Below are 15,586 nucleotides of genomic sequence, written 5' to 3'. Positions count from 1 at the left end.
AACCATATATATATATATATATATATATATATATATATATATATATATATATATATATATATATATTGCATATCCAAAATCATAAAGGTCAAAAGACCTAAACAAACTGTCGAACGGTATTTGTGCTCGACCGTCAACGGTCGACTAACATAGCAAAATTGGGTGGGGAGGGGGGGTCAGTTTAATATTCATGGGCACATATTGCCAGAGGAAATGTTGATTTCTGCAGAGGGGGAAACACCATACAATCGCCCCCCCCCCCCATCACAATCCCAATGACTAAATAGGATTGGTTTTGTTCTAGCGTGATAAGGGGAGGTAGTACAAAAACCAAGTAAATGCGGTTATCGCCCTTGAGAGAAGAGCAATTCGTTTTAGACAAATGGTGGTATTAGTCCCAGCCCGCGTGATATACCAGTGACCCTAGTTGTTATACTTCGTGACCCTAGTTGCTCTACTCCGTGACCCTAGTTGCTCTACTTCGTGACCCTAACCCTTCATTTAACTAGCACCACATTACCCCTCAAGTTGACAAGCACTGTTTGACAATAAGACTTCACTATACGAGACAAGTGACCCTAATTATTCATTTGAACAGCTTCATTCAATCCCAAACATTTATCAAAATCACAATTTCACACCTATTTAATGCATTACAATAGCATTTTGAAAACACTTTGACTCATAAATATAAAGTTCACTCATACCATTCACCACTTTTTTCCGACAGTCTAGCAAGGTTTTTTTTAAAACAAACTTTGTTTTAGAAAGCTACTAAAGAACCTTGTATCTTAAAGCGTATCAGGTGAAGTTATTAACCACGCCGTCAAATGTTGAATAATGTAATGCTATATGTTGCCTTTAAAACCCTTTGACGTTCTTTTTCTTTTATAACGCGCGCTATGAAATACTCAGATTCGATATTAAAAGCATACTTGTTTGTATTTGAACGAGCACATAAAACATAAAACTGCTACAAAATTTATAAGGCACTGCTTTAGAATTAACAAGAGCCTGTAAAGTAAGATAAATATGTGTGATATGATAAACCTTGTTTGTAGGATAAACCAATTCACTTAGGATAAAGTAGCGTCTATGTAAGATAACCAACACAATTAGCATTAATTAGCACTTAATTAACCACAGAAGCCTATTTAACTTTTCCTAAAGAACTCGTTTCAAGTGAGTTCAAGTCACAAAGTTATTGGGTTTTTTTTATCTTTATCTTTGCCCGAATGTCTTAGATAAAAACCGAATAGGCCTTTCATTCGATAAGCGAGCGGCTAGCATTACTCTTAGAATGTCAGGCTATTGAAAAATCAATGCGCAAAGCACTACGGGCAAAGTGTGAAAGCGATACCTTGGGTGTGCCGTTATAAGGGACCAATATATCTGTCAGCCTTATCGTGGATGAAACAGTCAGTAAACAGCCGAAACAGCCTGTACAGTCGTAATAACAGCTTGACAACAGCACAGGTAGCATGAGCAAGTGGCACTAAATTTAATTAGACTTTTCAATCAGTGCCAGGCTCACCTTGACCCTAATTACCGCCGCCGCGTGAGCGAATGTTTGCCCAAAGACTCACGGCCTGGCCATATATCACCCAGCTAGTGAATGCGTTATTACATGCATGCTAGCATTTTGCTTTTTAAAGCTCGCAGACCATGATTGAATACATTGCCACAGAGTGAAAAAAAAATTTTAAACGTGGATTGGATTCAATGGAATAATTCATTAATAACAACAGTTGCACGAACTTAAAAAATTAAGCACTGGCTTTAATTCTGGAACAATACGATCAATCACTTCTCACAATTACAATATTACAATATTTGTGTGTATTTAAAGACATTTTATGGTATTAAATATTGGTAATTAAATTAAAATATGGAAAGCGAACATACTAATATAATTTTTTACAATCAATCAGATATTGATACTTTTTTTTTGTTAATTTTTTTTCTTTCGTTATTTCTACGTCTGAGGTGGCGGATATCCGTTGTTTAATCCATGCAGGCAGTAGTTATCCACCTAGCTACTTGCCATCCATTGTCTAATCCACGCCTATTCACGTATAGCTACTAGAGACTTTGCTGTGTTGACAGCCATAGGCCTACATGTTTGCCCTACAAGAAATAATATGTTGCCCTCAAAATAGTTTTCAAAGATTGCGTTATGCGAACAAAATCCTTCAATGCCATAAGTTTCTATTTTCTTCAAACATTTACACATTAACTGATATCAAATACCTTGAGATTCTACCTGAATTTGAACTGTTAACAATATTTTATCAATTACTTTTTTTAAAAATCCACCACAATTTAAACATTAATTAGCACTCAAAACACAATCACACATTAACCTAAAACAACAACATCGAGAAATTCCGTACAGATTCAATAAAGGTTTGTCCAGTACTTTCAATTTGTTGATGAGTTTTGTTTTGCCTGTTTCTCGCTGACATAAATGTATAAGGCGAATCTGACATTAATATAATAACACATGGAAGGTTCTAGAGACAATTCTTTCTTTACGGACATCACCGGCTCAGGAGGTGTCTGCCATTAGCCAGGCAGGTCTCAACACGGTAAACTCCGACTAGCTGGCTTGAATATTGGTTTGATTACCGTGTATTTTGGGCTTATCTTCCACCCCACTGAGCACAGGGTAAACTCTTACCCCGCGGCTTGACCGTAGGGGTAGTTCGGACCTTAAATTCTCTAGCATACACTTTGTCAGTGTCTTTAGTGTTGTGAATATGATATGACATATATGTCCGTCAGTCTAATCTATCCGTTCGTATTCTGACCAACGTGATGGTACATGTTCGGCAATTGATGTGTCCACACACAGACATCAGGCTACTGCAGATGTTGACTTTTGGTTGAAACCACTGAGTTTCTGTTTTAATGGGCAAATAGAGACACACGGACACTTGACAGACGTGGACCAATACCATAATGTGTCTAGACACGGGGCGACTATATTAGAGAGGGAAATAGCCCTGGAGACGTCAATGTTTTTTTAAAGTCTATAACTATCTTACGTCACTTTCTTCTTATAGTTGTTGTTTTTATTCTTTATTACTTTCTCGTATATACAGAGTATAGAGAAAGTCTTGTAATCGTGCAAAAAAAAATCGAGATTTTTGCAAATCTCGACGTTTTACAGCTCCCTGAGTCGGAAAAACATAGTTTTGCAATCTTGTCCGTAAGTCTGTGTGTGTGTCTGTTTGTGTGTGTGTGTGTGTGTGTAAACACGATAACTTGAGTACCGTTACAGCTAGGTTGATGAAATTTATATAAGCATTATATCAAAATCGTATATCCGTATCAACTTTTGAGCGATTTCCGATAACCGGAAGGGGAACTTTTTCTACTTTAAAATTTTCAAAAGCCTATAACTTGAGTACTATTTCTGATAGATAAATGAAATTTCACATGTAAGTAAAATATCCAATTATCTGCCTTCTTTCAAATTTTGAGTAATTTCCATTGACTGGAAGTAGTAATTTACGCTATTTCCGATTTCTCAAAAAACGCTTGTGAATTTATAAAGTACTAATGATATTGCGCACTATTATGCACATTTGATTTGGCGTTCACTTGGTGTGCAATTCTTTTTCACTACGAGATTTTATTCTATTTTTAAAAAGTTTAAGTATTTAAAATGGATTAAAAATCATGTCTTTATCCCGAGTTGCCATCCCCTGTTGTTTCATAAAAGAAAATTCGAGAAAGTTTAGGGGAGATCACTCCCGGTTTATTTTATATTTGTTCTTGGTCTTTAATTTCATTTTGTTCTATTATTTTTGTAGCAGTATTGTGTTGTAGGGTTGGGTTGCTGGCCCCAGACCAACCCATCCTTTATCCTGACTTGCAGATTATTCAATAATCACAACGATATTGCATTAATTAAACAGCATGTAGTATTCCGCTTAACTGTACTAGAACTCAGTGATTTGGGTACGTGGTTTATGACACTGATGTTAAGGTTACTGCATATTTTTCATTTAAATAAATAATACCGAAGTAAGATATAGTTGCCTTTTAAATTATACTCCATGTGATTTCTAACAGAAGAAAATATGTGGGTTAATACTTTGCTTGTTAGGTCTGTGTTGTCCTTATACATTTTAGAAACACAATATCGGAGGACGGATCCGATGCATAAACTGAAAAAAACGTCCGTAAAATGTGTACATAAATGAAGGCTTCCCCTCGCGCATGACGCTACACCTCTGCCGGTGTTGGTGAAGATAAAAAGTAGTACGTGTTGTAAAACTGCGCATGCGCCTGGTGGATTTCTGCTGGAATCTGAAGTGGTTTTAGTTTTTATGTCAGTGTGATAAAATGGTTGGGGTGTAGATTGGATGATAGGGTTGGTTGTCGTTTTTTTTTCTCAGGAATTTTTCATTGACTTGTGGAAGACTTAAACGTTGGTTTGAAAATTGGGAAAACATTTTTTTAATGTGTGTGAGAAGACAGCAGTATTGATTGGGAGCTAGTAGATAACCTACGGGGGACTGTTGGGAAACAGCAGACAAATGAAGACAGACAGTTTGGGGGGGGGGGAGATAGAAGGCAGACTAAGTAACAGACAAATGGCAGAAAGTCAGACAAAATGGAAGAAAACAGACAAAATGGCAGAAACAGAAAAATGGCAGAAAACTATATAAAATGGCAGAAACAAAGACAAAATGGCAGAAACAGATAAAATGGCAGAAACACAGACAAAATGGAAGAAAAACAGACAACATGGCAGAAACATAGACAAAATTGAAAAAACAGACAAAATGGCAAAAACACAGAGAAAAACAGACACGATGTTGGGAAATATAAACACCTAGATTTTAGGGCAAGAGAACAGATGTTTTTGGCAGACTCCACAAAATTGTTTTCTATTTCTTCATTCATTAAAATATCTTTTGTCTTTAATAATGAGACATAACATCAATAATTTCAATATTTAAAAACAAGAAGGTAAATGACAAAATCTTATTTGTTTTTGTAAAACAAAATTTAATATGAAAATGGTCATTAACTTGAGATGAATTTACCAACAAAAACAGACATTCAATAGAAGAAAAAAACATCTGAACTTGTTTTAACCTTGTTCGTACAATAGTAAACAAATCAAACTGAATGAGATGCTTTCACACACCACATTGCATGTAGTATTTACCAATTTATTTCGTCAGTCGGTGGTTATGTTTACATTAAATCAAGTTAATACACAAAGTAAATTTTTATTTAAAAAATTTGATGAAGTAATAACAGTTCAGAATTAGTTCTATCAAATGACCTAACTTACTCGATCAGTTGTTACATGTGAAATATCACAACACCTCAAAAGACAAAAGTAAAAATAGCAACAGGCTCGCTTATCCTTTTAAAACCTTGAATGTTCTAATTTCAGACCTTATATTTTGAGTGGGCAGCTGAATAGATTTTGTCCACGAACAAACCAAGTCAAATGGAAACGATTCGACACGACAGCGTTTCGACTTGACAATGTATCATCGTGTCTATGCCGACACGCTATCAATAATTGTACATCTCTGTCCACACTCTCACACATAGTTTGTCTTCATACAAAACTTCACACAAAGTTTGTTTTGATAGTAAACTTTACACAAAGTTTGTCTTGATAGAAAACTTTACACAAAGTTTGTCTTGATACAAAACTTTACATAAAGTTTGTCTTGATTCAAAACTTTACACAAAGTTTGTCTTGATAGAAAACTTTACACAAAGTTTGTCTTGATAGAAAACTTTACACAAAGTTTGTCTTGATACAAAACTTTACACAAAGTTTGTCTTGATACACAACTTTATACAAAGTTTGTCTTGATAGCAAACTTTACACAAAGTTTTCTTGATACAAAACTACAAATATTACAGGCGCGGGGTCTTATAACGTCTAGAGCCGCTGTTCTATGATTGATCTTTGCTAGGAATATGACAATACGCTTAAGTGAATGGCTTTAACATTTCCAGATAGACCTCTTTCGTCTTCAACTCAAAGAAATGGTGTGTTTGGGCGCTACTAAAAATAAGTGTGTATATACACATGCATGAGCTCAATGGTGTGTTGTAATGTTTAAATTATGTACACAATGATTAGGTCTTAGACGAGACACTAGGAACATGTAGACTATTGTACACATGATGAAATGATGAATGAAAATTTGCGCGAAGTTTTGTAAATGATTACATAAACAATAAAACAACGGGGAGGGGGATCTGCTTGTTGGTGAGGAAGTTGAACGATGAAGCAATGCAATGTTATATAATATAATCATGAAAAGTGACAAAATTAATATTTACAAGAAAAACAAATTGATTTTGTCCAGAATGTGACATCAAACTACCAGGGGCGTCACTGAATTATTTTAGCTGGACAAAAAAAGTTCTTGTAACATTGTGGATAGGCTTTAGTTTGGTTGTGAATTATTTGAATTAATTCACGTAATAGCTTGTGTGAACCTACATAAAATGTGATTATGTATAGTTCTAAGGAAGGTATTTTACTTTGTGTTACCCCTGTGTGACGCCCATGGCTAAACCGTATAACAAATATACAAACTGTGAGGAAATATGTCATCGTATAAGGGTTGATACATTGGACAAGATGACATAATGGATACATACAATTATTGCTTGATTACATTTGCCTAAGTCTGGCCAATATAAACCCCTTCGGCCAACATATCTAGTTTTACATCACGACAATGGCAAATTAAAAACATAATTAATGAACACTGAAATTTGGACCACATTAAAATGGTCAACAGTGGAAGAGGGGTTTGCATGGTGGAGAGAGTGAGCCGGATGGTTTTTTATTTTGGTTTCATTTTTTATGGCCGTGTGCTGGAGGGGGGGGGGTCTGTCTATAAAGGATCGGATATTTCTACTCTCGGGTTGTTTATTAAATTAAGACAAGATGATCTTTCAATGTCAGGATCTTCATATATTTTAAAAGAACACAAGTTGAGTAGCACTTTTTCTGAGCTGGCCAAAATGGAACATCTTTAGGAGCACGTCCAGCCAAATAAAATATTTGTCAACAAGGGTACGAAAAACAGAAATTGACAAGTCTAAGGAATTTACATTTATGTCCAATTAGATGCCTACAATGATAAGTAGCCGGGGGCTTCAGGACGAATATGGTTCTTTGAAGGATTAAATCAGATATCTTTGTATAGGGTAGAAAATATTTTACTACGAAAACTGTGGTTAAAAATGTGTATCCAACATGAGTTATAATGTGACCGTTAAAAGTTTAAAAACTAAGGTTTAATATGGCGCCCTTTATAAAGGTTTAAAATGAATCATTTTAAAAAGGCTCTCTACTTTACAAAGCATTGCTTACAATGGTCTAGGTATCGCCAAAATCGTTTCTTCAAATGATAAAGGAGAAGCTCACGATATCTAACACGAAATCATTTAATCAGGAGCTGAGAACTTAGGCCATCCATTGTTTTACTCAGCTCAAATACAAAGTACAGGCAACTGCCCATACTGTGCCATAAAATATGATCATAGCTTAAAGTTAAAAAAAACATAAACTAATGTTCATCTTTCTAGTTTGGTAAATTGCAGAGTATATTACAATTGAAAGTGAATTTATTGAAACGTAAAGTACCCTTTCATACCAGACAGTCCAGCAGATAAAGTAGAGTTCACCTATTCATATTACCTCAGCATATGAACAAGCAGTATTGACAGTTATCTTACGTACTATCCCTCAACCACCCCGTCACATGCTGGGTGATACTGAGCAAAAAGTGACTCTAAAACACTTGTGATATTCACGTTTCATAAGCGTGACATGCAGTGTTCAGAGTGACCTTAGGCTGATGTGATATCAGTAGAACACGTCTTTGTATTTGGAACTGGTATATCAAACACAAATCACATACACATAAATATATGACAATGAATTATGATATTTATCAGTAGGCGAAAACTGGATATCTTGTTGGGGTTTCAGCTGTCTCTGTCTGCTGTTCAATGCTGTCTTTACATCTGTCAGCTGTCCAAATGCTGTCTTTACATCTGTCAGCTGTCCAATGCTGTCTTTACATCTGTCAGCTGTCCAATGCTGTACAATGCTGTCTTTACATCTCTCAGCTGTCCAATACTGTCCAATGCTTTCTTCACAATTTGCGGTAAACACAAAATCAAAATTTTTATTTTTATTGCATGAAACTGTAGTACTTTCGTTAAACGTCAAGGACTATAGGCGAGGCCCATAGGTGGATCTAGTTTGTGCATGGAGGAGCTTACCCCACCCCACCCTAACCACGAACAAAACACTAAATGCCGATTTTATCAAGGACACAGTCATAATGTTGATTAATTTGAAACTTGTCTTTGGCTGTGTCCATTTTGTAATAAAACGTGTAATCTGTGAGAAATTGTTGCATTCCTTCATCTAGTCCGTGAAGACTTGCATAATAAGTCTCGATCAGGTTGGGGAGGGCGGGGCTTTAGTAACATGAACAGGTCACATGTCCGGTTAGCCCCACAATCACGTGACCAGTCCGCACGTCCTGCAGACGACTGAGCACTCCATCACCATCGGTTCCTCGTCACCCGCTGCATCCATTGACCACAGTGACCACAGCCTCGTTTTGAAAAGATAAAAAATGTACTCCTACCCACACGACCAAATCAAATTCTTCCACTCGCTCTGGTAACGGATGGTGCCACTGACCGGATGTTAGGTCCAGTCTGCAGATGTACGATAATGCAGGGGCGAGTGATTAGCATACGTGATCTCGTCTTGGTTCACGTCACGTGACTCGCTGAGTGGACTGGCGAAGTTTGACCTCTTGAACTCGCTGCCCAGCTCCTGTGTGGTCAGCGGCTCCTGGTTCTTGCCTTTAGTGGCGCGGAGCTTCTGGGGAGAGAGACAAGACCGGTCAGTTGGGTATGGTGGACGTGATGGAATACATAGGTCAGCATTTTACTTAAATGTTTCTGTTTAATTTCTTAAGTTAGAGAAAAAAATTGGGAGACTTTCATACACATGTCATCATATTGTAAACTCGTTTATTGATTTCTCTCTTAAACCATATGTGCATGCATGTATCTATCCTATTTTACTTATACCGACAAGAAACTGATTGATAGCTATGAAATATCTACACACATATATATATACACTTATATATATATATATATATATATATATATATATATATATATATATATACTCTTATATATATATACTCTTTTATATATATATATATATATATATATATATATATATATATATATATATATATATATATACTCTTATGTATATGTATGTATATATATATATATATATATATATATATATATATATATATATATATATATATATATATATATATATAACAACATGTTTTTTACACTTAGGATCTCGGTCACACAATGAAAGGGGTCAAATTGAAATGGGGTGGTTGGGACGGGGGTTGTAGATGGTTGTGTTTTTTGTTGTGTATTAACTTCTGTCTAGCACAGAAAAACGTCCTGTAAATCAAACGTGCAACGACAGATGGTAAATCTAGCGCACATACTCAGTTTAAAGTGCACAACCAAACGGCATTTTTATGTGCGTACTAAAAGTCTATTCCACAACCCCATGACATAAATCTACTCGCCGCCCTTGCTTAATAAGTTAATCACCCCCCCCCCCCACACACCCCCGTGGGTTTTTTTACAGTTATATTTAGGTGAATTTTTTTACCTGCTGTGATTTACCTTTAAAGAAATTCGGCACGAAGGTAATGACGTTTTTTTTTTAAATAACGTATATTTGTAGATTTTTTTTTAGATTGTTTTGAAATCAAAGAAACGTTGATAAAAACTTTGGGGGATTTTTATGTTGTTGATGTTTTCTTCAACTTCAGATGTCTTCAAAATAATGATATTTAACATACGGAATGTCTTCAAAGTAATGATATTTATCATACGGAATGCATATACTATTTAAGCTCAAAAGAGCTTGTTTTTCTTCTTTATTTATTTGTAAGCATTGAAATTGTTTTCAAACATCTAGGCTAGGTTGTAGGAGGTGAGTGTTTTAAAAACGCTTCGACTGCTTCAAACGCTTTAGTTTTAATTAATTAATTTATTTTCTTTTTTAGGCAAGGATGGAATAGTAAGACTAAAAAAAATAGATTTGACATTTTTAATGTACGGTGACGTGGACTCTACACAGGGGAGATGGGGGGTGGGGGGTTTCCTGAGGTCATAGAGTACATCTCGGTCTAACTCTACCATTCTCTTGTAACCATCAATACTAGAACATTCTACCATCCTCTTATTACCATCAATACTAGACCATTCTAACTCAACCATAATCTTATTACCATCAATACCAGTTCTAACTCTACCATCCTCTCATTACCACCAATACTAGACCATTCTAACGTGGTCAGCCCTCACGTGAGATGTACTCACAAACAATAAACCTCGCGTGCCGACAGCGTTGATTTAAATGTTAGCAGTAGTTTAAGGTTGGTCAGATATAGACTCCAACCCAGGTTTTCAAGTAGAAACTCACGCATTTTAGTGCAGATTTGCAAGTTTTTACTTACGCACTCTAGTGCAGATTTTTAAGTAGAAACTCACGCACTTTAGTGCAGATTTGCAAGTTTTTACTTACGCACTCTGGTGCAGATTTTTAAGTAGAAACTCACGCACTTTAGTGCAGATTTGCAAGTTTTTACTTACGCACTCTAGTGCAGATTTTTAAGTAGAAACTCACGCACTTTAGTGCAGATTTGCAAGTTAAAGCTCACGCACTTTGGCGCAGATTTTCAAGCCTAAATTGTCACACTTTAATGCAGCTTCTCAAGTAGAAACTCACGAACTGTAGTGTAAATTTTTAGACAAAATTGCTCACATTTTTCTCCACCTCTACGGAAACGTTTTGTCTTGGTGTAATGTTTTATTTCATTAAATACAAAAAGGTGCAGCCAAAAAGCCGTAAAACTATTTCAAATTGAATTTCATCAGTTTCCTGTTATTTTTTACATCAATTTTAAATCACTGAATTAGAATAATGATAAAACGCAGGTGTGCTTCTGTCTTCTCGAGGTAAAATTTTAATGACTTGTCTGTTTTTAGATGTTTAAATTTGTTTCATATACTGATCTTAAAACTCCCCACCCTGTAGTCTTGTCCTGTTATACTTCTCTCTCCCCACCCTTGTCCTGTTATACTTCTCTCTCCCCACCCTTGTCCTGTTATACTTCTCTCTCTCCCCCCCCCCACCCTGTAGTCTTGTCCTTATACTTCTCTCTCCCCCTGTAGTCTTGTCCTGTTTTACCTCTCTCTCCCCACCCTTGTCCTGTTATACTTCTCTCTCTCTCTCCCCCCCACCCTGTAGTCTTGTCCTTATACTTCTCTCTCCCCCTGTAGTCTTGTCCTGTTTTACCTCTCTCTCCCCACCCTTGTCCTGTTATACTTCTCTCTCTCCCCCCCCACCCTTCTCTCTCCCCACCCTTGTCCTGTTATACTTCTCTCTCCCCACCCTGTAGTCTTGTCCTGTTATACTTCTCTCTCCTCATCCTGTAGTCTTGTCCTGTTATACTTCTCTCTCTCCCCACCCTTGTCCTGTTATACTTCTCTCTCCCCACCCTTGTCCTGTTATACTTCTCTCTCTCCCCACCCTTGTCCTGTTATACTTCTCTCTCTCCCCACCCTTGTCCTGTTATACTTCTCTCTCTCCCCACCCTTGTCCTGTTATACTTCTCTCTCCCCACCCTTGTCCTGTTATACTTCTCTCTCCCCACCCTATCGTCTTGTCCTGTTATACTTCTCTCTCTCTCCCCCCCCCACCCTGTAGTCTTGTCCTTATACTTCTCTCTCCCCCTGTAGTCTTGTCCTGTTTTACCTCTCTCTCCCCACCCTTGTCCTGTTATACTTCTCTCTCTCTTCCCCCCCCCCCACCCTGTAGTCTTGTCCTTATACTTCTCTCTCCCCCTGTAGTCTTGTACTGTTTTACCTCTCTCTCCCCACCCTTGTCCTGTTATACTTCTCTCTCCCCACCCTATCGCCTTGTCCTGTTATACTTCTCTCTCTCTCCCCCCCCCCACCCTGTAGTCTTGTCCTTATACTTCTCTCTCCCCCTGTAGTCTTGTCCTGTTTTACCTCTCTCTCCCCACCCTTGTCCTGTTATACTTCTCTCTCTCCCCCCCCCCACCCTGTAGTCTTGTCCTGTTATACTTCTCTCTCCCCACCCTTGTCCTGTTATACTTCTCTCTCCTCATCCTGTAGTCTTGTCCTGTTATACTTCTCTCTCCCCACCCTGTAGTCTTGTCCTGTTATACTTCTCTCTCCCCACCCTTGTCCTGTTATACTTCTCTCTCCCCACCCTCCACCCTTGTCCTGTTATACTTCTCTCTCCCCACCCTCCACCCTTGTCCTGTTATACTTCTCTCTCCCCACCCTATCGTCCTGTTATACTTCTCTCTCCCCACCCTGTAGTCTTGTCCTGTTATACTTCTCTCTCCCCACCCTCCACCCTTGTCCTGTTATACTTCTCTCTCCCCACCCTCCACCCTTGTCCTGTTATACTTCTCTCTCCCCACCCTATCGTCCTGTTATACTTCTCTCTCCCCCCCCTGTAGTCTTGTCCTGTTATACTTCTCTCTCCCCACCCTTGTCCTGTTATACTTCTCTCTCCCCACCCTTGTCCTGTTATACTTCTCTCTCTCTCCCCCCCCCACCCTGTAGTCTTGTCCTTATACTTCTCTCTCCCCCTGTAGTCTTGTCCTGTTTTACCTCTCTCTCCCCACCCTTGTCCTGTTATACTTCTCTCTCTCCCCACCCTGTAGTCTTGTCCTGTTATACTTCTCTCTCTCCCCACCCTGTAGTCTTGTCCTGTTATACTTCTCTCCCCCCACCCTTGTCCTGTTATACTTCTCTCTCCCCACCCTATCGTCTTGTCCTGTTATACTTCTCTCCCCCCCCCTGTAGTCTTGTCCTGTTATACTTCTCTCTCCCCACCCTTGTCCTGTTATACTTCTCTCTCCCCACCCTATCGTCTTGTCCTGTTATACTTCTCTCCCCCCCCCTGTAGTCTTGTCCTGTTATACTTCTCTCTCCCCACCCTTGTCCTGTTATACTTCTCTCCCCCCCCCCCTATCGTCTTGTCCTGTTATACTTCTCTCCCCCCCCCCCCCCCTGTAGTCTTGTCCTGTTATACTTCTCTCTCCCCACCCTATCGTCTTGTCCTGTTATACTTCTCTCCCCCCCCCCCCTGCTGTCTTGTCCTGTTATACTTCTCTCCCCCCCCCCCCCCTGTAGTCTTGTCCTGTTATACTTCTCTCTCCCCACCCTATCGTCTTGTCCTGTTATACTTCTCTCCCCCCCCCCTGCTGTCTTGTCCTGTTATACTTCTCTCCCCCCCTGCTGTCTTGTCCTGTTATACTTCTCTCCCCCCCCCCCCTGCTGTCTTGTCCTGTTATACTTCTCTATCACACCCTAGCAGAAAACACACCCTTGTGCCGAGAAGATTCCATTTTCTCAGGGAGTGACACTCCACAAATAAATACCAGTCGACGCGGTTTAATGATGTTTTCATTAAAAATTATCGTCTGCTTATGCTGGCCTCGTTCTGAAAACGAGTTTTTCCTGTGAGATAGAGACAACTACATGCTGTGCTTGTGTAGACTGGGAGCAGGGGATCCTGCTATCTACCACCCTCTTATGATTTTATCGGTAACTTTGTACTGTTTGATTTTCTACTTTTCTACTTCTACCTTTTATAGTTTTTATTCATTGAAATACACATTCTGAAACACGGATTTATTTTAAACCAAAAACTTTGAACTTTTTTTTTCAACGTGTTATTTCATTGCTTGCTTTGAACTTCTACATTTTTTTCTAAATGTTATTTAATTATTTGACTTTCCTCTTCTTCTTCTTCGTTCATTCAGACAGGTCGTTCGGCTGGCTTTTCTTTCTGGCTATGCTTATATAGCCTTTGTCCATCTAAGAACAAACAACAAGGCAACAGTTGTTTGAGTTTGGAGTTTCTCTCCTAGATGGGTTGTTGTTCACATACAAATGGGCTTATCTGTCCGGGGTTTGAACTCAGGACTTCTGGAGTAAGCAATCGCACGCTATTATGCTCGACCATATTGATGATATTTAATTTCTACAGATAGGTTTTGTCTTTACTTTAGTCACAAGAATAAGAATGTTCTAGAAGATTGAACAGAAACTGGAGATAAATGTCAATTTAAAGAGATAATTTGATGGTTTACGGTTATTGACAATGGGCCGGTACTTAGAACAACCATCCAACCATCTTGCTTGGGGAGAATGGGCATAGAAGGCGTGGTTTCTGGTAGGTTACACAAAACAGAAATTTATTTTAACGTGAGGTCTAAAATTGCTTAATTTGCTTCTTATTTGTTTGATTTTTTACTTAGTTGTTTAATTTTTTTAAATTGAAATCTGAATTTTTATATTTGAAATTATTAATTTGCTATCGATTTAGACTTCTTTTTTTCTTCTTGTAGTAGTAAATTACAAAATTAGCATTTTTAATGGTGACATAAAAAACTTACAGTTCTGGGGACGATGGACGGATAGTAAAACCGATCCAGAGTGTGGGTATGTATTTATATTGACTACAGAAACTGAGGAGGATGTGCTAGGAAGGCGCTGTAGAAGAAAACTAAGGCAACTCTATGCGATGCTTACCCTTTTCCGGCGGAAGTGACCGTAGCAGTACTGGAGGAAGCAGAGCAGCATGGACATGACGGCACCGCCACAGATGACCAGGTACATGCCGGCCACCGTCTCCAGGTCCAGCGACTGGGTCTTGGCGCTCTGCTGGTGGCTGGGGCAGACCTGGGGTCGAAACCATCTGGGACGGGGAGAAAAATAAAGTGTCAGTTGTGGAGGTAAACCAGAGGTAGTGAAGAAAGCAGTTAGACAGAAGTCAGGACAACAGACAGCAAAGATAAACAAGACAGCAGACAGACAGAATGTTAGGACAACAGACAGGAAAGAGACAAGACGGCAGTTAGACAGTAGTCAGGACAGTAAAGACAGACAAGACAGCGGACAGACAGATTGTTAGTCAGAACAACAGACAGCAAAGATAAACAAGACACAGACAGTCAGAATAACAGACAGAAAAGACAGACAATCAGGAATGCAGACAGCAATCAGAACAATATCAAAATAATTTAAATTTTTTAAATTGCTTCTACGAAAGAATAAAGTAGTAATTTGAAGGGGAATAAACGGCTAATAGATTACACCAGTCGATTATCATTTAAACTATCTTTTTGGAGGATTTCGAAGGCCTCCTGTCGGAGAAAAATAGCAATAAAATTCCATAAAAATCAAATTAACGTTCTTGATTTTAAAAAAACAGAAAACGTTTTACGTGATTTTATTTTTAAAGCGTAGATCTATTTTTAAAAAGGCAAGTAAATCTAAATTCATTACTTAAATAAAAAAAATTTCCATTCTCATTTGTCACCAGCTGACTTAAAATTCCAGATCCCACTGGGCGAATAAAAAACTGCAGACAGCGAAACAATATACCAATACGACAACCCCC

The 15,586-nt window shown here is 38.3% G+C and overlaps 1 protein-coding gene across 1 annotated transcript in view; it reads right to left on the bottom strand.

Annotated features, from left to right (window-relative positions):
- Positions 1–8,455: 8,455 nt before the first annotated feature.
- The window catches only part of LOC131929566 (glutamate receptor ionotropic, kainate 2-like), a 138,906-nt gene continuing 131,775 nt past the window's right edge, over positions 8,456–15,586 (bottom strand). The window contains exons 17-18 of the mRNA XM_059285835.1: positions 14,716–14,881; positions 8,456–8,908 (exon numbers count right to left, since the gene is read on the bottom strand). Coding sequence (XP_059141818.1) covers positions 8,729–8,908; positions 14,716–14,881 — 346 coding nt within the window. The 3' untranslated portion in view covers positions 8,456–8,728. The remainder of the gene's footprint in view (positions 8,909–14,715; positions 14,882–15,586) is intronic.

This window comes from Physella acuta, unplaced genomic scaffold (assembly GCF_028476545.2).
Source record: "Physella acuta isolate Inbredline_101_S28 unplaced genomic scaffold, ASM2847654v3 ptg001651l, whole genome shotgun sequence".
NCBI lineage: Eukaryota > Metazoa > Mollusca > Gastropoda > Physidae > Physella > Physella acuta.
This window is presented reverse-complemented; position numbering and strand designations above follow the sequence as displayed.